General features: G+C 43.4%; 1 protein-coding gene across 1 annotated transcript in view; it reads left to right on the top strand.

Annotated features, from left to right (window-relative positions):
• LOC139571186 (cytohesin-1-like) overlaps nucleotides 1–24,298 on the top strand; it is a 62,846-nt gene that overhangs the window by 22,553 nt on the left and 15,995 nt on the right. The window contains exons 2-5 of the mRNA XM_071393802.1: nucleotides 10,318–10,400; nucleotides 23,125–23,189; nucleotides 23,973–24,039; nucleotides 24,137–24,255. Coding sequence (XP_071249903.1) covers nucleotides 10,318–10,400; nucleotides 23,125–23,189; nucleotides 23,973–24,039; nucleotides 24,137–24,255 — 334 coding nt within the window. The remainder of the gene's footprint in view (nucleotides 1–10,317; nucleotides 10,401–23,124; nucleotides 23,190–23,972; nucleotides 24,040–24,136; nucleotides 24,256–24,298) is intronic.

The following is a 24,298-nucleotide window of genomic DNA, read 5'->3' as shown; positions in this document are numbered from 1 at the left end:
TAGATCAGCTCGATGCAGGCAGGAGTGTGCAAGGCGGTATTGAATGTGTCACTGTCTTTCCACCTTGATGACTCAAACTTCTCTCGAGCTGTGCACCTACCTACGTTGTGAACTTTCATTCATAGGCTAGGTTGTAGCAACCTCATGATGGGTACAGGGAAAAGCATCATGTAGTAGCCTAAACCTATTGATGTTACATTGAGCTGGGTAAATGGAATATGAATGACAGTCATGCTCATATAAAAACAGCACCGACCACCACTAATTAGTTGTTGTTTTTTGTGTCTCTTGGAGGGCAAGTTGTTCATGTTGCCTGATGAAAAAATAATAGATAATTAAATAATTCACCCATGATGGTTCTGTTTAAGTCAGAGATCATATTCAGAGCTGGAGGATATTGGTGTACAATCTGACAGTCATGAGCAGAGAGAAGAATCACAGACACACACAAACACACATATATATATCTCATCTAGGCCTGTGTGTGGGTGTGTGTGTCCACAGGGTGGAGACTGTGTATAGGCCTAATGTTTGGAGGGAAAGAGGGAGGAGTTGAGAGGGAGGGAGGGTTTCCCCCCTGTCCTGTAGGTGATCTTTCAACAAAAGGTAAGCGATTGAGCTGAACACTCCTCTTGCTCTCTCTCCCTCTCTCTGGTGTGGTGGAGCAGCTAACCTCTTGCCTTGTTCTTTGTCATCCTCCTTTCTGTGTCTCTCTCTGTGTTGGATTAGGAGCCTGTAGTGTGGTGGTGTGACAGGCAGGTTAAGAGTTAAAGACAGTCTGCCCGGCTGCTGAGGAGAGAGGGGGGCCGTGTTGGTTATTTTAGTATCGCACCACAGGATTGGAGGGCCAGACGGGTGCAGGAGGGCTCAGAGGGACTGGGACAGTCGGTTATACAGCTGGTACTGGACTGGACTAGGATACAATTGGGTTATACTGGGAAATAACTAATAATACTGGTCTGCTGTACCGGGAGAGAAGTCTGGACTATATTTTTGAGAGTGCTGCTACAGTGTGACTGGATTAGACAGGGACTAAGACTGGACTGGACTATATCTGGACTGGACTAGATTAGACTGGACAGGACTCAGTCATAACTCTTACCTGCGAGACTCGCTAATACTGGTGAGCTTTACTGAGCTGGGCTGGACTGGCACAACTCTCTGCTACTGGAACTGCACGTCTACTGGCACAGTAGACCAGGCTAGAGAGTGGGGTCTGGATACTGGTAGACAGATTAAAGGGTTACTAGGAGACAGCTGCTTCTGGACCGGTGTTATACTGGGAACAGTGGGAGGACTGGGAGAGACAAACTCACTCAGGTAGGAAAACTATAGTATAAGCTGAGGAGAAAGTGTGTGTGTGTGGCTCAGTTGGTAGAGAATGGCGCTTGCAACGTCAGGGTTGTGGGTTTCAATTCCCACTAGGGGACGGTATGGACATTCATCTCTACTTGCACATTCATCTTCTGCACATCTACCATTCCAGTGTTTAATTGTATTTACTTCGCCACCATGGCCTATTTATTGCCTTAACTCCCTTATCTTACCTCATTTGGACTCAATGTATATAGACTTTTGTTTTCTTTTTTCTACTGTATTATTGACTGTATGTTTTGTTTATTCCATGTGTAACTCTGTGTTGTATGTGTCGAACTGCTTTGCTTTATCTTGGCCAGGTCGCAGTTGCAAATGAGAACTTGTTCTCAACTAGCCTACCTGGCTAAATAAAGGTGAAAAAAATAAAAATGGAGAGGAAAAAAAAGTATGAAATGTATGCACTCATCCTACTGTAAGTCACTCTGGATAAGAGCGTCTGCTAAATGTCAGATGTGTGTACTAGGTCTGTCCCCGACAACAACAACAAATTATTGGTCAACCAAGAGTTGTCTGTTCTTTCAACCAATTGATTGGTCGACATTATTTAAATGTGTATTTTTCCATATATAGACACATCCTATGTGCTTTAATCAAATCAATTATATCCACTGAGCTTGTCTGATGCTTTAAGCAAACTTTTTGATTAAATAATTAAGACACACAATTGACTAGAGGGTAGTCTGACCGCAATTGATTTGATTGTGCTGGACCTAGGGATGAAACGGTTACCTGTTTCAAGATAAACCATGGTAAAATTCCTGACGGTGAGTATTAGTTTCAAATTTGAATTATCATTAAAACTGTTTGATTACAGTGCTTTGGAAAACTCACGGTAAATACTCTCCAGCATCAACCAAAGTTCGCAACAGTCTGACGCAGGTGCAGCATGCAACGTGGGGTTTGTTTTGTGTGAGAACATGGAGGAAGGCAGTGACAGCGCTCGGGAGATTTTTCAGCCTTCTAAGAGGACCAAATCTGAAGTGTGGTTGTATTTTGGGTTTCACAAGAGTACTGAGGGAAACTTAATCGAAGATGGTCACCCTGTCTGCAGAACATTCAACAAAAAAATTGCTGCGAAAGGGGGCAACACTTCAAATCTCTTGAGTCATCTTCGTGACCACCACCCAGTACTTTATAGCGAATGCAAGGTCAGTTAACGTTTAGCTCAATGCATGATGTGGGAACTTCGGAATGGGGGAAAATGTCATGGTTTGTCTGTCTAACTTGCTAATAGCTTGTCAATAATGTAAACTGAAGCTTTCAGTGTTACCTACTCTTGTAAAAACACTACACGTTGTTCTGCTGCTGTATGCGTTGTCTGCAGACTCTATTCTCCCATTGCACATCATAACACGTCATGTAATTTAGTCACCCAACCAACATATTTTGTTCATTTAAAATCCGTCAGTCATCGACTTGGTTGTAAAAGTGTTCCAACAGGAGAAACGCTATAGAGTCCTATATAAGACTCCTGTATTTATGTAAATTGTGCATGGGGTCATTGCATAAACTCAAATGCAACACAGAATATAGACTGTGTGTTAATGTAACAACACCAATAATAATAATACATTTGCTATTCCTTTGTTTACAGAGTGGGCGTGCAGCAGGCAAACCCAGTGATGCTACTGGTCCCTCATCTACAGTTGTGACACAGACACTCAAGCATTTAACAGGCAGACTGCTTATGCACACACATCAAAAAATGCTCGACCTCACTGCAGCCCTTTCATATTGCATTGCAAAGGACATGATGCCATTTCAAATTGTTTTCAAACCTGTACAACCAGGCTAAAGCTGATGTTGGAAAAAGTTTCTCAAGGCACATGGTTTGCTGCAACTACTGACCTCTGGACCAGTGAATGCGGGGGTGGTTAACCCTACATCAGCTTCACTATCCATTACCTCACCCCAGACTGGTAACTGGAATCAAACTGCCTGGAAATACAGTTCTTCTCAGAAGATCACTTGGCTCACAACATGAGTTTTTTGAGAATATGCTGGAAGAGTGGGGGGATCAACAAGAAAGACCTGGTCTGCATAACCACAGACAACGCAACCAACATGATCAAGGCTTTTGAAGGGTTCCCAGATCTGTGGCTTGGGTGCTTTGGACATAATTTGAACCTGGCCATCTCAAAGGCTCTGAAAATTCAGAGTTGGCCTGCCGTCATCTGGTCCAAGGCGCTTCAGAGCTGGAAGAGAAGGAGATAACTGAGAGAAAAGCAAGCTGCCCTCAATATGCCACAGAAAGCTCTGATCCATGATGTGGTGACCATGATGGGGATCTACACACAAGATGCTTGAGTGTTTCCTCAGCCAACAGCAGCCAGTCTGTGTTACACTGGCTGGAGAAAGAGGAACATCGCATGTGATGCCCAAGGATGCCAACATAAGTGTCATGGAGAAACTGTGCCAGCTCCTTGAACCTCTGAGCAAGTTTATAGATGCACTTGCCTCAGAGATCAAGCCTGACTGGACCACATCACCTGTGATGTTCTGGTGGAAAAGGATACGGAGCCATCCCTGACCAAGGAGATGAAAAGGGTAATGAGAGAAGACATGGCTTGTTTCATTGACCCATGCTTCAAAATAAGCTTTTTAGATGAGCCTGAGGCTGCAAAAGTTGACACAGACTGATGTGTCCAGGAGGTCTTGAAGCTGACAGCTGCACAAGTCAGGGAATAACCACAATCCCCAGCAGCACCTCCACCACCCCCATAGCGGCATCGGAGGGGAAAGGCCTGGCTGGGTTGCTGAGAAAAATTACCTCAACAATGCAGCAGAGAGGTGAAGAGGGTCAGATTCCAACCACCCCAGAAGACAGAGTGAAAGAAGAGATCAAGGTCTACCTGTCTCTGCCACCCATTCCAGCAGAAGAGGATCCACTGATGTGGTGGAGGGGCCATGCATCAGAGCTGCCTCACCTTGCCAGGGTTGCCAGGAAGCTTTTGTGCATCCCAGCAACCAGCGTGCCATCAGAGAGAGTGTTCAGTGCCAGCAGGCACATTGTCTCCCCTCGCAGATCACTACTTAAACCAGACAAAGAAAATATGCTGACATTTTTACATTTCAATCTCAAGTGAACAAAGATGCATACATACAGGATGTTAGGCCAGCAGCACCTTATGTCTTCATGAAGGAGAGAACAGACAGACAGTGCTGTTCATTTGATTTGTTTACATATTTTGTTATTTTAATGTCAACACCTGCACATTGGATTTGTTTACATATTTTGTTATTTTAATGTCAACACCTGCACATTGGATTTGTTTACATATTTTGTTATTTTAATGTCAACACCTGCACATTGGATTTGTTTACATATGATTGTATTGTTCATACATGCACATTGCTTTACTTAAGGTAGTATTCATTAAAACCTGCACTAGGGAAACTTTTTCCTCTCATGGCCACATGGTGCCATCTTTAATGTTATTATTTTAATGTTTATGCACCCAAAGTGCGTAGTGCTGCTAATTTTGTTTGTTGGTTTTCAACATAAAACGTTGTGAAATGATTTGGTCATTATAATCGTGATATGACATTTTCATACCGTTTCGTCTCTAGCTGGACCTGGCTTAGACTTGCTGCACTGTGTTAAAAAAACTTTCCTCCATGCTGCAGCGACCACCACAGGACATCAACAGTGTGTATCGCGCTGTCTGTGTTGCTGAAGCTGCAACATAATTACAGCCATTTCTGACTGAAAAGTTTTGTTTCTGAAATCCCTCATTTGTTTAGGAAAAACAGTCCTTCAACCCTTGCTCTCTTTACGTGACACATGTACAGTGGGGAGAACAAGTATTTGATACACTGCCGATTTTGCAGGTTTTCCTACTTACAAAGCATGTAGAGGTCTGTAATTTTTATCATAGGTACACTTCAACTGTGAGAGACGGAATCTAAAACAAAAATCCTGAAAATCACATTGTATGATTTTTAAGTAATTAATTTGCATTTTATTGCATGACATAAGTATTTGATACATCAGAAAAGCAGAACTTAATATTTGGTACAGAAACCTTTGTTTGCAATTACAGAGATCATACGTTTCCTGTAGTTCTTGACCAGGTTTGCACACACTGCAGCAGGGATTTTGGCCCACTCCTCCATACAGACCTTCTCCAGATCCTTCAGGTTTCGGGGCTGTCGCTGGGCAATACGGACTTTCAGCTCCCTCCAAAGATTTTCTATTGGGTTCAGGTCTGGAGACTGGCTAGGCCACTCCAGGACCTTGAGATGCTTCTTACGGAGCCACTCCTTAGTTGCCCTGGCTGTGTGTTTCGGGTCGTTGTCATGCTGGAAGACCCAGCCACGACCCATCTACAATGCTCTTACTGAGGGAAGGAGGTTGTTGGCCAAGATCTCGCGATACATTGCCCCATCCATCCTCCCCTCAATACGGTGCAGTCGTCCTGTCCCCTTTGCAGAAAAGTATCCCCAAAGAATGATGTTTCCACCTCCATGCTTCACGGTTGGGATGGTGTTCTTGGGGTTGTACTCATCCTTCTTTTTCCTCCAAACACGGCGAGTGGAGTTTAGACCAAAAAGCTCTATTTTTGTCTCATCAGATCACATGACCTTCTCCCATTCCTCCTCTGGATCATCCAGATGGTCATTGGCAAACTTCAGACGGGCCTGGACATGCGCTGGCTTGAGCAGGGGGACCTTGCGTGCGCTGCAGGATTTTAATCCATGACGGCGTAGTGTGTTACTAATGGTTTTCTTTGAGACTGTGGTCCCAGCTCTCTTCAGGTCATTGACCAGGTCCTGCCGTGTAGTTCTGGGCTGATCCCTCACCTTCCTCATGATCATTGATGCCCCACGAGGTGAGATCTTGCATGGAGCCCCAGACCGAGGGTGATTGACCGTCATCTTGAACTTCTTCCATTTTCTAATAATTGCGCCAACAGTTGTTGCCTTCTCACCAAGCTGCTTGCCTATTGTCCTGTAGCCCATCCCAGCCTTGTGCAGGTCTACAATTGTATCCCTGATGTCCTTACACAGCTCTCTGGTCTTGGCTATTGTGGAGAGGTTGGAGTCTGTTTGATTGAATGTGTGGACAGGTGTCTTTTATACAGGTAACGAGTTCAAACAAGTGCAGTTAATACAGGTAATGAGTGGAGAACAGGAGGGCTTCTTAAAGAAAAACTAACAGGTCTGTGAGAGCCGGAATTCTTACTGGTTGGTAGGTGATCAAATACTTATGTCATGCAATAAAATGCAAATTAATTACTTAAAAATCATACAATGTGATTTTCAGGATTTTTGTTTTAGATTCCGTCTCTCACAGTTGAAGTGTACCTATGATAAAAATTACAGACCTCTACATGCTTTGTAAGTAGGAAAACCTGCAAAATCGTCAGTGTATCAAATACTTGTTCTCCCCACTGTATGCATCACATACAATAGGGCCTGACCAATAGCATATCCTAATCACACCAATAAATTGGTTATGAAAAACTCTGAACACCGTAACACGTGACAGCAAAATGGATGCAGAGCACGTGACAAACTCGAAACGGGAATGTTTAGTGGTTGCTCAGGCAGTAAAGGGGAAGTCAGATATGTGGAATAAATTTGACTAGTTGTGGAAAATACTGGAGATAAAGAAAAAGAAGGTAAGGAGCAAGCGCTGCATGCATATTATGTGTGCCAAACAGGTGCTGTTCGATTACAATATGTTTTCTGACCATTTGGAGCAATGTAAACAACACTAAATAAATGATAAGGGTACCAGATAGTCTGTTGAAAACTTTTTTTGTAAAGCCTTTGTTACAGCAAACACTAAACAGTCGCATTCATTTGTGAATGCAATTTCCGAAATGGAATGGTTTATGCCTATTTATTGTTTGTGCAAATTATTCAATGGTCGCTTGGTTATTTTAAAACTAAAGTGCTTGATTGCATTTCAAATCATGAATGACTCCTATGCTGTGTGATGACATGAACAAATAAATGATTGATGGATTCAGTAGCCTTCAGAAAGTATTCAGACACCTTGACTTTTTCCACATTTGTTAGGTTACAACCTTATTCTAAAATTGATTTAAAACAAAATTTCCTCATCAAACTACAAACAATACCACAATGACAATGCAGAAACTGTTTTTTTGAATTTTTTGCAAATAAATAAAACACATTTACTTAAGTATTTAGACCCTTTACGCAGTACTTTGTTGAAGCACCTTTGGCGGCGATTACAGCCTCGAGTCTTCTTTGGTATGACGCTACAAGCTTGGCACACCTGTATTTGGGGAGTTTCTCCCATTCTTCTCCGCAGATCCTGAGGCTCGATGGGGAGCGTCGCTGCACAGCTATTTTCAGGTCTCCAGAGATGTTCGATCGGTTTCAAGTCCGGGCTCTGGCTTGGCCACTCGAAGGACATTGAGACTTGTCCCGAAGCCATTCATGCGTTGTATTGGCTGTGTGCTTAGGGTCGTTGTCCTGTTGGAAGGTGATCCTTCACACCAGTCAGAGGTCCTGATCACTCTGGAGCAGGTTTTCATCAAGGATCTCTCTGTACTTTGCTCCATTCATCCTTCCCTCGATCTTGACTAGTCTCCCAGTCCCTGCTTCTGAAAAACATCCCCACAGCATGATGCTGCCATCAACATAGGGATGGTGCCAGGTTTCCTCCAGACGTGACGCTTGGCATTCAGGCCAAAGAGTTCAATTTAGGTTTCATCAGATCAGATAATCGTGTTTCTCGTGGTCTGAGAGTCCTTTTGGCAACTCCAAGCGGGCTGTCGTGCTTTTGACTGAGGAGTGGCTTCCGTCTGGTCACTACCATAAAGGCCTGATTGATGGAGTGCTGCAGAGATGGTTGTCCTTCTGGAAGGTTCTCCCATCTCCACAGAGGAACACTGGACCATCGGGTTCTTGTTCACCTCCCTGACCAAGGGCCTTCTCCCCGATTGCTCAGTTTGTCCGGGCGGCCTGCTCTAGGAAGAGTCTTGGTGGTTCCAAACTTCTTCCATTTAAGAATGATGGAGGCCACTGTGTTCTTGGGGACCTTCAATGCTGCAGAAATTGTTTGGTACCCTTCCTTAGATCTGTGCCTCGACACAATCTTGTCTTGGCGCTCTACGGACAATTCCTTCAACCTCATTGCTTGGTGTTTGCTCTGACATGTACTGTCAACTGTGGGACCTTTTATAGACAGGTGTGTGTGTGCCTTTAAAAATCATGTCCAATCAATTGAATTTACCACAGGTGGACTCTAATCTAATTGTAAAAACATCTCAAGGATGATCAATGGAAACAGGATGCACCTGAGGTCAATTTCGAGTCTCATAGCAAAGGGTCTGAATACTTATGTAAATAAGGTATTACATTTTTTAATGTTATACATTTGCAAAAAAAACGAAACTTTTCGCTGTGTCATTATCAAATTGTATTTGTCACATGTGCCAACAGTGAAATGCTTACTTACAACTCCTTAACCATTAATGCAGTTTTAAGAAAAGTGTTTAGTAAAAAATTAAAGTAACAAATAATTAAAGAGCAGCAGTAAAATAACAATAGCGAGGCTATATACAGGGGGTACCTGTACGGCGACACCGGTTAGTCGAGGGAATTGAGGTAATATGTACATGCAGGTAGAGTTAAAGTGGCTATGCATAGATAATAAGCAGAGTAGCAGCAGTGTAAAAGAGGGGGGGGTGTGCAATGCAAATAGTCTGGGTAGCCATTTGATTAGCTGTTCTGGAGTCTTATGGTTTGGGGGTAGAAGCTGTTAAGAAGTCTTTTGGAACTAGACTTGGCGGTCCGGGTCCGCTTGCCGTGCGGTAGCAGAGAGAACAGTCTATGACTAGGGTGGCTGGAGTCTTTGACCATTTTTAGGGCCTTCCTCTGACACCGTCTGGTATAGAGGTCCTGGATGGCAGGAAGCTTGGTCCCGGTGATGTTTACAATACATTGAGGTATTGTGTGTAGATTGATTTTAGAATAAGGCTGTAATTTTAGAATAAGGCTGTAATGTAACAAAATGTGGAAAAAGTGAAGGGGTCTCTTTCTGAATGCACTGTATACACACCTCTTAGTTGAGTACTAGGCCTACGTGTACAAAAGACACGTCACAACAGTCTTCAATGGATAATTTTGAGAACTTTAGCAGGTAAGTTCAATTTATTTTGTAGAAGACCTTGAAGTCTGTTGTGAGAAGAGCAAATCTGTTGTTTAGTAGCCTAAATTACTTCCTTGTGGTTCTGTACATTTCGTGGATTTTTCCTCGTGTGTTTAAGGACAGTAAACAGGCAGAGGCCAACAGTGTGTGTTTTGTTGTTGAAGGTGCAGCCACCACACATCCAGTGGCAGTAGAGCTATGACAGTATGTTCTGTCACACACACTGACCTCTAAACTATACCGCTGGCCTGATTACTTCATAAGCTGATATGTAAATCCATTCTGTTATCTTCCCCTGATGAAATTTGGGACTCATGTAGTGTGGGCGTGCACGCACCAGGGAGATGTTATTCTCATGTCCATGTTTCAAAATGGGAGCTGATATTTTGGTCTACAGCTTCAGCTTCTCTGCTTAGCTGGCCTATGGTGTGACGGGTGTCCTTTGTCCATCTTTCTCGGATAGACATGTGGTGTTCTGTCTTTCTCTTATTTTTGTACTGCAGATATTGTTCAGGTGTGTGTCTGGGAGGGTTGGTTTGGTCTTGTGAGTGCTTAATTGGCATGGGTTGGGCTGGTTTGTAAGGTGTATGTGGGGGTATGTCACCTCAGTAGTTGGCTAGAAGGGGGTTGGAGTTTGGGGTGTAATTTGATGGATTTAGGCTCTGTGTTGCCATGGTGACCCAGAGCACTATTATCCTCACTTTCTACTTCACACTCTCTCGCTCTCTCTTTCCCCCCCTCTCTCTCCCTCTCTCTTTCCCCCCCTCTCTCTCCCTCTCTCTTTCCCCCCCTCTCTCTCCCTCTCTCAGTGCCTCATGATCTGAGTCCCAAGGAGAAACAGGAGTTGGAGAGCATACGCCGCAGGAAACAAGAACTACTGCAGGCCATACAGGTAACATACACTTACTGCCAAATGCAAAGCAGCTGATTCTGTTATTGAATGTCAATTTACTCTCTGTGGTTTTAATTGGTTAAACCTGAAAGAGCATGTCCTAAAAATTAGGACCTCCTCCTCAACGCTGGGCCTGATTTCTACTCGCACGGTAGGCCCTCTTCACTGGCCAATCATGAAAGAGGTAGAGAAGGAGAGGGGAAGGGAGAATGAAAGGGGGGGGGAGCTGAAGGAACACATTGGTCCACTAGAGCGTTACATTCTAGATCAGGGGTTCCTAACTATTTTCTCCAGAGCCCCCTTATTCACTTTTGTAGTATTGTTTATTGAGAGAGTCTATATTAAATACAACACCAGCTTTATTTAATTTAATTTGAGGGACCGATGCATTTTTTTAGTTTTTTTTCTTAAGATAATTTTCTGCAATTCTACCTGGTTTTACAAGACTCATGATATCTTTTAGGCAGGCTATTTAATAATGGATAAGGAAAATAAAGTCTAGAACCGGTTTCCCCAAATGTTATTCCATGACGAAATATATTTTATTATGATAATTTATATGAACCCTCAATTTAATAAAAAAAACAAGGTATACATCTGAATACCTACAGTGCCTTCAGGAAGTATTCATACCCCTTGACTTATTGTCACGTTCTGACCTTTATTTCCTTTGTTTTGTCTTTATTTAGTATGGTCAGGGCGTGAGTTGGGGTGGGCTGTCTATGTGTGTTTTTCTATGTTGGGGTTTTGTGTTCGGCCTGGTATGATTCTCAATCAGAGGCAGCTGTCAATCGTTGTCCCTGATTGAGAATCATACTTAGGCAGCCTGGGTTTCACTTTTGGTTTGTCTATGTGTAAGTTGCCTGTGTCTGCACTTGTCATTATATAGCTTCACGTTCGTTTGTTGTTTTGTAAGTCTGTTTAAGTATTCTTCGTTACGTTATAATAAATAGAAGAATGTATTTATATCACGCTGCGCCTTGGTCCTCCTCTCTTCAATGTTACGACGAACGTGACACTTATTCCACATTTTGTTGTTACAGCCTGAATTCAAAATGGATTACATCTATTTCCTCATACACTATACCCCAAAATGACAAAGTGAAACATGTTTTTAGAAATGTTTGCTAATTTTTGAAAATGAAATACAGAAATAACACATTCACATAAGTATTCACACCCCTGGGTCAATACATGTTAGAATTAGCTTTTGGCAGCGATTACTGAGTCTTTCTGTTCTGAGTAAGTCTCTCAGAGCTTTGCACACCTGGATTGTACAGTATTTGCACATTATTATTGTTTAAACTCTTCAAGCTCTATCAAGTTGGTTGTTGATCATTGCTAGACAGCCATTTTCAAGTTTGCCATAGATTTTTTCTTACCTGATTTTAAGTCAACTGTGACTAGGCCACTCGGTAACATTTATATCGTCTTGGTAAGCAACTCCAGTGTACACTAAGTGTACAAAACATTAGGAACACCTGCTCTTTCCATGACATAAACCCTTCCAATTCAATTCTGGACCTTGAAGCCAGTTCCACTGCTTTTTTTAAATTGTTCCCCTCTAATCACAGACTGATTTAGACGTGGGACACCAGGTGGGTGCAATTTAAATATCAGCTAGAACAGAAAACCAGCAGGCGCCAGACCTCGTAGGGTAAGAGTTGAATACCCTGACAGACTGACCAGGTGAAAGCTATGATCCCTTATTGATGTCATCTGTTAAATCCACTTCAATCAGTGTAGATGAAGGGGAGGAGAGAGATTTAAATAAGTATTTTTTTTATCCTTGAGACATGGATTGTGTGTGTGCCATTCAGAGGGTGAATGGGCAAGACAAAATATTTAAGTGCCCTTGAACGGGGTATGGTGGTAGGTGCCAGGCACACTTGTTTCAAGGTGCCAGGCACACTGGTTTCAAGGGTTAGGGTTATGCTGCTGGGTTTTTCACACAACAGTTTCCAGTATGTATCAAGAATGGTCCATCACCCAAGGACATCCATCCAACTTGACACAACTGTGGGAAGCATTGGAGTCAACATGGGCCAGCATCCCTGTGGAACTCTTTCGACACCTTGTAGAGTCTATACCCCAACGAATTGAGGCTGTTCTGAGGGCAAAAGGGGGTGCAACTCAATATAAGTAAGAGGTTCCTAATGTTTTGTACACTCAGTGTATATTTGGCCTTGCATTTTAGGTTATTATCCTGCTGACGGGTGAATTTGTCTCTGTCTGTTGGAAAACAGACCTGAACCAGGTTTTCCTCTAGGACTTTGCCTATGCTTTGCTGTATTCCTGGACCTGTACAAATCAGCTGGACTAGACAATCTGGACCCTCTCTTTCTAAAATGATCTGTCGCCATTGTTGCAACCCCTATTACCAGTCTGTTCAACCTCTCTTTCGTATCGTCCGAGATCCCTAAAGATTGGAAACTGCCGCGGTCATCCCCCTCTTCAAAGGGGGTGACACTCTAGACCCAAACTGTTATAGACCTATATCCATCCTGCCCTGCCTTTCTAAAGTCTTCAATAGCCAAGTTAACAAACAGATCACTGACCATTTCGAATCCCACCATACCTTCTCCGATGTGCAATCTGGTTTCCGAGCTGGTCACGGGAGCACCTCAGCCACGCTCAAGGTAATAAACGATATCATAACCGCCATCGATAAAAGACAGTACTGTGCAGCCGTCTTCATCGACCTGGCCAAGGCTTTCGACTCTGTCAATCACCATATTCTTATCGGCCGACTCAACAGCCTTGGTTTCTCAAATGACCGCCTCGCCTGGTTCACCAACTACTTGTTCAGTGTGTCAAATCAGAGGGCCTGTTGTCCGAACCTGTGGTAGTCTCTATGGGGGTACCACATGGTTTAATTCTTGGGCCGACTCTTTTCTCTGGACAGTTTCAGAAATAGAGGGTCCAGATTGTCAAGCCCAGCTGATTTGTATGGGTCCAGGTTTTGCAGCTCTTTCAGAACATCTGCTATCTGGATTTGGGTAAAGGAGAAGCTGGGGAGGCTTGGGCGAGTAGCAGCGGGTGGGGGGGCGGAGCTGTTGGCCAAGGTTGGAGTAGCCAGGAGGAAGGCATGGCCAGCCGTTGAGAAATGCTTGTTGAAGTCTTCGATTATCACGGATTTATCGGTGGTGACCGTGTTACCTAGCCTCAGTGCAGTGGGCAGCTGGGAGGAGGTGCTCTTGTTCTCCATGGACTTTACAGTGTCCCAGAACTTTTTGGAGTTAGAGCTACAGGATGCAAATTTCTGCTTGAAAAAGCTGGCCTTTGCTTTCCTGACTGACTGCGTGTATTGGTTCCTGACTTCCCTGAACAGTTGCATATCGCGGGGACTATTCGATGCTATTGCAGTTCGCCACAGGATGTTTTTGTGCTGGTCGAGGGCAGTCAGGTCTGGAGTGAACCAAGGGCTATATCTGTTCTTAGTTCTGCATTTTTTGAACGGAGCATGCTTGTCTAAGGACACTGTGCTATCTAACCTCCAAACGAGCTTCAATGCCATACAACACTCCTTCCGTGGCCTCCAACTGCTCTTAAACGCTAGTAAAACCAAATGCATGCTTTTCAACCGGTCGCTGCCTGCACCCGCACGCCCGACTAGCATCACCACCCTGGATGGTTTCGACCAAAATATGTGGACATCTATAAGTACCTAGGTGTCTGGCTAGACTGCAAACTCTCCTTCCAGACTCATATCAAACATCTCCAATCCAAAATCAAATCGAGAGTTGGCTTTCTATTTCGCAACAAAGCCTCCTTCACTCACGCCGCCAAACTTACCCTAGTAAAACTGACTATCCTACCGATCCTCGACTTCGGCGATGTCATCTACAAAATAGCTTCCAATACTCTACTCAGCAAACTAGATGCAGTTTATCACAGTGCCATCCGTTTTGTTACTAAAGCACCTTATACCACCCACCACTGCGACCTGTATGCTCTAGTCGGCTGGCCCTCGCTGCATGTTCGTCGTCAGACCCACTGGCTCCAGGTCATCTACAAGGCTATGCTAGGTAAAGCGCCGCCTTATCTCAGTTCACTGGTCACGATGGCAACACCCACCCGTAGCACGCGCTCCAGCAGGTGTATCTCACTGATCATCCCTAAAGCCAAAACCTCATTTGGCCGCCTTTCCTTCCAGTTCTCTGCTGCCTGCGACTGGAACGAATTGCAAAAATCTCTGAAGTTGGAGACTTTTATCTCCCTCAACAACTTTAAACATCTGCTATCTGAGCAGCTAACCGATCGCTGCAGCTGTACATAGTCCATCGGTATATAGCCCACCCAATTTACCTACCTCATCCCCATACTGTTTTTATTTATTTACTTTTCTGCTCTTTTGCACACCAGTATCTCTATTTGCACATGATCATCTGATGATTTATCACCCCAGTGTTAATCTGCTAAATTGTAATTATTCGCTCCTATGGCCTATTTATTGCCTACCTCCTCATGCCTTTTGTACACATTGTATATAGATTCTCTTTTTTTTTCTTTTTTCCCCTACTATGTTATTGACTTGTTTATTGTTTACTCCATGTGTAACTCTGTTGTTGTCTGTTCACACTGCTATGCTTTATCTTGGCCAGGTCGCAGTTGCAAATGAGAACTTGTTCTCAACTAGCCTACCTGGTTAAATAAAGGTGAAAAAAAATAAAATAACTGAACGTTTTTTTATTCCATGTGTAACTCTGTGTTGTTTGTGTTGCACTGCTTTGCTTTATCTTGACCAGGTCGCAGTTGTAAATGAGAACTTGTTCTCAACTGGTCTACTGGTCTAACTTACAGGAAGCTGGTGGCATGTTCCTGTGAATATTACAGTAATGTACTTTCCGCTAGCCAGAGATGGGCAAAGATCCTTCAAAGTATCTTGTTACAAATACACAATACCTTGAAGGCCAATGTATCCTTAATTACAACAAAATTCTCGGTTACATAAAGGTTTTACTTGCTATGACGTGTTTTCTTATCAACCTTAGTATAATGCACTGACTAAGTCGCTCTGGACAAGAGCACTTGCTAAATGACCTCAATGTAAAAATGAACTTGCAAAGCACACCGCTGGGTATTATTCTGAGTTCAACCCTTAAACTACTTGTATTTTGATCAAATTAGGCCTAGTTCAGGGGCTGATACCCAGGCATGTTCTTTGCAAGTGTTCATTTTTCCATTTTGGTAATTTAGCAGACACACTGATCCACAGCGACACTGTCAGTGCAAGAACATAGCACAGTCATAGCAAGTAAAAAGGTTACGTTACCGTTACCGAGAATGTTGTTATTGTTAAGCGGGCTATTTTGCAAGTTCATTTTTGTATTAGGAAATGCATGCATTCTTATTAAACTGTTACAAAATGGGCTACATGAATTGTAGTTCAGGCCAGTGAAATACAAATGACAAAATAGGTATTGAAATACCTACTGTACTGTATATCAAATACATGGAGCAGAAATACTGCCTGTCGTTGACACTAGCTACCTGCACTGTAAATCTGCAACAGTTTACTTACCACTGTTTCCAGTAATGCACTGTAGATTCTAGAAATGCAGCATGTTACTGTAGACAGGTGTTCCTGTAATATGCTGTGCATTTGTGTTTCAGTAGATTTGATGTGATAATGATAAATGGAACGGTAGCCAGTAGGTTACTGTAAATTACTGGCAGCACAGAAGCGGCAGGTAGCAGAGCGGTTAGAGCTTTGCGCCAGTAATCAAAAGGTTACTGGTTTGAATCCCTAAGCCGACTAGGGGAAAAATCTGCTGACGTGCCCTTGAGCAAGGCACTTAATCGTAATTGCTCCTGTAAATCGCTCTAGATAAGAGTGTCTGGTCAATGACTCATTTTTATTTTTAAAAGCCAGTAAATTACTGGCAAAAACAAACTACTAAAAAAAGTAATTTAGCAGGCGCTCTTATCCTGTGGGTGTGTGCAAGTATTAGTTTTGTGCTAGAGTTGAGTCTATTGGTAAAGGATGGTAGGGCCCCAGGGGGGCTGATGGAGTGTGTAATGTCCCTGTTACCGAGACTGGCGACGTGTCGAATTGGTAACCCAAACACAGATGAAGGATACATCAGTCAGCAGACTCTCTCATGCACATTGTCCTCCGATGATTATCCCTCTAATCTGTTAGAACCGGTCTGTAACCCCCTCTCTGGGTGTGTCCAAATGGCACCCTATTCCCTATGAAGTGCACTGGTAGTGGTCAAAAGTAATGGACTATGTAGGGAGTAGGAAGCCATTTGGACGCGACGTCTGTCTCTTCATCTCACCCTATAATAATAAATTATTTTTATTTTAGGAATAAGGCCTGTTTTTCTTTTGAAGCCAGAAGGAGGCTAGTATCAGCTACATTTAGGCCTATACTAGACTATGGGGATATTTTATATATGAATGCTTCTGCTCAGTGTTTGAGATCAATTGACACCTTTTACCATGGAGCTTTGAGATTTATTTTAAACTGCAAAACTCTTACGCACCACTGCACTTTATATGCAAGGGTTGGATGGCCTTCTTTAGTCAATCGTAGGCTCAGTCATTGGTATACTTTTATTTACAAAGCCATTATGGGTTTACTACCATTTTATTTGGGCATTTTTAATGTTCAGAAATGTGGTGGGTACTCTCTTCGTTCGCAGGACTTTATCCTGCTAACTGTTCCAAATGTCCGAACTGTATTTGGTGAAAGGGCTTTTATGTACTCTGCGCCATCGGCTTGGAACTCCTTACAAAATACTTTTAAACTGGATGAACTTATCCCGATTGGTGTTTTTAAATCATTGATGAAGGATTTTGAGGTTGATTCCCTGACCTGTCAATGTTTTTTTTGCTGTTATATGATTTTGTTATACTCTGGTGAATTCTGTTTTCTTTACTAGATTACCTAATAGTTTTTCATGTTGTCTGTCTTTAATTGTGTAATGACTTGGTACTGCCTATCTTGGCCAGGATGCTCTTGAAAAAGATATTTCAAATCTCAATGAGCCCTTCCTGGTTAAATAAAGGTTAAATATTTTTTTAGATTCTCAAAGCGCTATGCCTCTCATCTCACCCTCTTTTATTCCTTCATCCTCCCTCTCTGTTGCTCTCTTCATCGTATTTATCCCTCTCAAATTTCTCTATCCCCCCTCTCTACATTCACAAAAAAATAATTTCAATATCCCCCCTCTTTCTCTTTGTTTCATCTTTCTGTTTTTGTGTCTTTGATCTCAGTGGCTCTGATTAGCCAGCCAGGGGCTTAGATCTTGACCTGCCCCTTAACCTGACCCTGAAAGGGACTGTGTTTGTGTGTGAAAGGACTGTGTTTGTGTGTGAAAGGACTGTGTTTGTGTGTGAAAGGACTGTGTTTGTGTGTGAGAGGTGGGACCAAGTCACTATTATCCGAGTCTCAAGTATAACAGGTCAAGACTCGAGTTAAGTCCAAGTCGTGCATTTTAAGAGCAAGTCAAGCCGAGTCACAAGTTTTCAAGTCTCAAGTCAAGTAAATAAATAAAATCTATACATGCAACTACAAATCTTTGTCTATATATTGAGGCAGCCCTTTTCATTAATTTGTCTACAACACAGTTTGATTAGACTATGTAATTATAAAATAGGAACCTTGTAGCAGTCATAAGAGCATGAAATCAGCAAAGGCAGGTTGATGTGCTCAGTGTAGATTTATTTACAGGTCTTGGTGATCCAATGGTGAAAGCACCATATCATACAAAATATACACAGGCAATAGCCCAAAATAAATAGCCTCTGTATCAGGCTTAACCTATCATATCTGAATGGACACAGGTAGAGGGCAAGACTGTACAGCCTCCCCTTGAGAAACCAAATGGAATCTGTCTAAAAGGAGCTCAAACAGGTAGACCTACATAATATAAGCACTTGGCCCCCAGGACCATACAAATACCCAATCGGCAATAAACTGGTCCTACAATGTAAAAGGCATTTTCCACATCCATTGTTACATTGGTACATTCATCTTAATCAGACTTAATGATTGTTAATATTTCAACACCATGCATACATGGAACAATCATTTTCTCTTATTGAACGTTTTAACCCCAAAGCGTGGAGCGCAGGCCATGTAGCATATTTCTGTTACACTGAGCACCATGCTCGCTCCTATTACGCACAACAATAATGGCAGAGACATAGGGCTGTATCACAACCGGCCGTGATTGGGAGTCTCATAGGGTGGCGCACAATTGGCCCAGCGTCGTCTGGGTTTGGCCGGTGTAGGCCGTCATTGTAAATAAGAATTGTTCTTAACTGATTTGCCTTGTTAAATAATATTTAAAAAAAAATAGGACACAGAACTCCGACATAACACAGGAAATATGAATTAAATAAACAGAACTTCTCCCTCATTAGTCTTGCAAACGTTCATGTGCACTATAAACATTGGGCCCACTCAGAGCATGGAACGAAATGGTTGGCTAAATGAAAATGTATTATAGGCCTATGAAACAGAAATGACTGTGTTGAAATTAACAGTACAGGGATGGCATGATGAAACGCTAGCTATTATTATTGTTGTATTGGATGTCATATAGATTTCCCACATAGGGCCTATGTATTTACATGTGTGAAAGCAACAGCAAACATTTCAACAAGAAAAAAAAGCCCTCCATTGGCAGGAGTTTGGAGAGCGCAAGTGAAGAGCTTCGCATATGGTGTGTCTTGGCCACATTAATAATACATTTTAACAGCAAATTCCAAATACAAGCTTCATAACTAAATGATACATTTCAAGCAATTTTTACATACCAAAAGATCAGTAGGCCTATGTTAGTAATTGTTGTTGGTGAGCTAGCAAAGTAAACAGTTAATATTCTTGATTTTATTTAACTAGGCAAGTCATTTAAGAACAAATTCTTATTTACAATGACGGCCTACCAGAAGGCAGAAGGGATTAAAAATAAATACAAATATAGGACAAAACGCATCACGACAAAAGACACCACAACACTACATAAAGAGAGACCTAAGACAACAACATTAGTATGGTAGCAACACAACATGACAACATGATAGCAATGCAACATGGCTGCAGCTCAACATGGTATAAAATAGGAACCTTGTAGCTGCCATAAGAGCATGAAATCAGCAGAAGGCAGGTTGATCCTCAACACAGGGGCCCCTCAGGGGTGCGTGCTCAGTCCCCTCTGTTCACTCATGACTGCACGGCCAGGCACAACTCCAACACAATCATTAAGTTTGCCGATGACACCACAGTGGTAGGCCTGATTATCGACAACGACGAGATAGCCTATAGGCAGGAGGTCAGAGACCTGGACGGGTGGTGCCAGAACAACAACCTCTCCCTCAACGTGATCAAGACAAAGGAGATGATTGTGGACTACATGAAAAAGAGGACCGAGCACGCCCCCATTTTCATTGACAAGGCTGCGGTGGAGCAGGTTGAGAGCTTCAAGTTCCTTGGTGTCCACATCACCAACAAACTAACACAGTCCAAGCACACCAAGACAGTCGTGTAGAGGGCACGACAACACCTATTCCCCCTCCGGAGACTGAAAATATTTGGCAAGGGTCCTCAGATCCTCAAATGTTCTATAGCTGCATCATCGACAGCATCCTGACAGGTTGCATCACTGCCTGGTATGGCAACTGCTCTGCCTCTGACCGCAAGGTACTACAGAGGGTAGTGTGAACGGCCCAGTACATCACTGGGGCCAAGCTTCCTGCCATCCAGGACCTCTATACCAGGCGGTGTCAGAGGAAGGCCCTAAATATTGTCATTGACTCCAGCCACCCTAGTCATAGACTGTTTTCTCTGTTGCCGCACGGCAAGCGGTACCGGAACGCCAAGTCTAGGTCCAAGAGGCTTTTAAACAGCTTCTACCCCCAAACCATAAGACTCCAGAACATCTAGTCAAATGGCTACCCAGACTCTTTGCATTTCCCCCCCCCCCCCCCCATTATTTTTACACCGCTGCTACTATCTGTTATCATCTATGCATAGTCACTTTAATAACTCTACCTACATGTACATATTACCCCGTACCGGTACCTCCCTGTATTTAGTCTCGCTATTGTTATTTTACTGCTGCTCATTAATAACTTGTTGCTTTTGTTTCTTATTCTTATCTGTATTTTTTTTAAACTGCATTCATTGTTGGTTAGGGGCTTGTAAGTAAGCATTTCACTGTAAGGTGAAATACAACTACACCTGTTGTATTCTTCGCATGTGACTAATAACATTTGATTTGAGTCCCATTGCTTTAGGACTTGTCCCTGTTTAGGTGACCTAATAGGACAAATTCATTCTTGGTGTAAAGGGCCAGGAGAGAGCTTAGGGTATTTAGGGTACAGGCCGGTGCTGATGGTGGCCGATAACACCCAGTATCAGTCAACAAAGTTTAATGTGTAAAACCAGCAAATCAAATTGTTTGGGGAGAGACTTGGTTGGAGACAACCGAGCACTGAAGGTGATCCTTGTTAATGATTGCCACTCCATTTGGAAGATCTGTCTTGCCGAAAAAGATTAGAACCAGAAAGGTTATCAGTGTTCAAAACTCTCTTTCTTTAACCACGTCTCTGTAATGACCAACACATCTGGATTGGAGCTGTGAACCCACACTTTCAATTGATCCATTTTAGGTAATAAGCTTCTAGTGTTAACGTGCAGAAAACCGAAGCTTTTACAAGAGCAGAAATCATTGAAGCAGATATCAGAGCACAAATCAGAATTGGGGCTAGCAACAGCAGATGGCCAGGGTGTTCATGCACATTTCCAGATATAATCGGAAGTAATACAATCAGGGCAAGGCAGAGGACAGGGAGAGCTCTGCAGTGTTGATTTTATAACACTTGAATGTACATTAGATGGCAACAAGATCATATTGTACAGCAATTTCATCAGGTAACATGAATACAAAGCCGGCAAGAGGTGGTTAGAATAGGATGGGAGGCCAAGAGTCTGTAACCAATAGAGAGTCAGAGTCCCGAGTGTGGGAACAAACAGTCTGTCCCACGGTTGGTCTAAACAAGCAAGTTCATAGTTAACAAAGCATGCAGGAGTCATGAGGCAAATAGCATAAAGCACAAGAGAAAAATATAACAACTTGGGGCTAGCCATTGTAAGTTCAGAGTCACTCGCCTCAACAGTGCATGTGTGCTGGAGACTAGCGAAAGCTTGGGAGGGGGGGGGGGGGGGGGGGGAGTGTGGCGGGGGTACCTATACCAAACAGATCGCCAGGTGGAAACCAAGCAGCAGTGCAGCAGGCAATGGGAGTAGGTGTCACACCCACTTGGGAGAAGCTTTTTTCGGGAGGCTAACGTAGCTGGTAAGTCTCTGTCCGTCTTTTCCACGTAGAAAAGGAGGTCATTAGTTTGCTATATCTTTTCAGTGTTGGTGAATGGTCTTTTACGACGTCCAAACAAAGTTCTCCTGTGGCTGTTATATTTTGGGGATTCTGAGGAGGTTATCTTCTCTGCACAGATGGAGGGGGCTTCATAAGCCAAACAATGTTTAGAGCTGCATATTTATTTATGTCAATCCTCTCGTCCTACAATTTGACCTTTGCGCTGCACCCGATTCTATAGCTGTATGCTACAGCAAATCAGTAATCTGTTCGCTAGCTCACCGACCTGTGTTGATTGACAGTTTTCTGGTCCAATCACAGTGCCGAGTGTGCGTTTCACTAGCCAATCTGTCGCAGGTTTCTTTTGCAAGGGCGATGCTGCGGCTACTTTCTCTGGCTGTGTGTAGAGTAATCCACTTTGACTCCGTGCCACAAAATGAGTGACAGGTGGGGGGAGGTATGGAGGGGGAGGGTTGTCTGGTTTGACCCTAGCTAGCAGCAGGTGCATCAGTTCCCAGTGGGACCATCTGTAGAAGATTCACCCACTTACCTCCTCCTACACAACCCATAGAACTGTCTCCACTTACCTCCTCCTACACAACCCATAGAACTGTCTCCACTTACCTCCTCCTACACAACCCATAGAACTGTCTCCACTTACCTCCTCCTACACAACCCATAGAACTGTCTCCACTTACCTCCTCCTACACAACCCATAGAACTGTCTCCACTTACCTCCTCCTACACAACCCATAGAACTGTCTCCACTTACCTCCTCCTACACAACCCATAGAACTGTCTCCACTTACCTCCTCCTACACAACCCATAGAACTGTCTCCACTTACCTCCTCCTACACAACCCATAGAACTGTCTCCACTTACCTCCTCCTACACAACCCATAGAACTGTCTCCACTTACCTCCTCCTACACAACCCATAGAACTGTCTCCACTTACCTCCTCCTACACAACCCATAGAACTGTCTCCACTTACCTCCTCCTACACAACCCATAGAACTGTCTCCACTTACCTCCTCCTACACAACCCATAGGATTGTCTCCACTTAACTCCTCCCAAACAATATATAAAGTATGTCTCCTGTCAGAAACCTTAAACCCTTGTTCAAAGGCAGATATTTCAGTTGGTTTACTTCTTGTAAACACACTCCATCCATACACCAATTACATATACACAACAAACTTCTCTCACTCTTCTTTCTCCCGCCTTCATTCCTCTCTCCCTCCCTCTCTTTTAGTGCCATGGGTATGAGTATTAGCTGAGGCTGCATCAAAGCTGCTCTGTGGGGTTGAGGGATGGTCAGACATCACGAGACAGACAGAGTAATGTGATCTCTATGTACCATACACTCATCTCTCTCTCTCTCTCTCTCTAGAGGCTGAAGGATGAGATAGAAGAGGTGACGAATGAAATTGACAACCTGGGCATTACCAAAGAGAGGTATGATCTGTGTGTGTTTCTATGTCTGTTATTGTGATTGTGTATCACTCTACTGAGGATTGTCCTGTGTGTGTGTGTACTGTATGTACTGTGTTCGTTCTACCCTTTGTGTGGTGATGGCTTTGGGTGTCGCAAAACTGCCCCTCCCTGCCTTCAGGCTATGCTCAAACCCTACACCCCAAACCTAGCACTCTGTTCTGCCACCTGTGGTCTCAAGGGCCATCCCACCCCAAGCCCGCCCGCTGAAAAATAAATAATAGTTGCACTTGTCTTTTCCTACTAGCACTTTGCTGATAACTTTTTATTGAGGAAAAGGTTACTTACTACTACTGTGATATGTGTGGCTGTCTTACCTAGCTATCATAAGATGAATGCACTAACTGTAAGTCGCTCTGGATAAGAGCGTCTGCTAAATTACTCAAATGTAAAAAATGTTGGGAGAGGGAGAAGAATCATCCTTAGTGAAGTGTCCCCAGACTCCCCACCCACTAACGCATGGTATTGGTAATGATGTCAGTGATCAGGTGTCTGTGTGTGTCTCCTTTAAGAGGGATTGGTCTGGGCCAGTTGTTGCCCTGAAGCTACAGACACCTAAATTAGTTAATTGGGCTGTTCATTGAGGGATGGTGTTAATAACATGTATGAAGTGTGTGTATAAATGGTTTACAAAGATTTCTGTCTGTTATGAAGGTCATTGGAATTGTGTTTTGAAGGTCCTATGTAGTGTTTAGGTAGGCTCTATGAATGTGTTATACAGACTTCATAACTGTGTTTTGTCTGTAGAAAAAGCATGCAGAGAAACAAGCAGGTGTCCATGGGCCGTAAGAAGTTCAACATGGACCCCAAGAAGGTGAGGGAGAAACCCAATGGCAAACCAGCCCCTAACTCCCACTCTGTGCTGTGGTTGGGGTTCTGTGTTTTGATTGGCTGTGTGTACCATCAATCAGGGGATCCGGTTTTTGATTGACAGCGGCCTGCTGAAGAACACCAGCGATGACATCGCTCAGTTCCTCTATAAAGGGGAGGGGCTTAACAAGACCGCCATCGGAGACTATCTGGGGGAGAGGTGAGAAACGGGTGGGTGGGGAGGGAGGGAGATGACCTCTTAA

This window comes from Salvelinus alpinus, chromosome 3 (assembly GCF_045679555.1).
Source record: "Salvelinus alpinus chromosome 3, SLU_Salpinus.1, whole genome shotgun sequence".
Taxonomy (NCBI): domain Eukaryota; kingdom Metazoa; phylum Chordata; class Actinopteri; order Salmoniformes; family Salmonidae; genus Salvelinus; species Salvelinus alpinus.
This window is presented reverse-complemented; position numbering and strand designations above follow the sequence as displayed.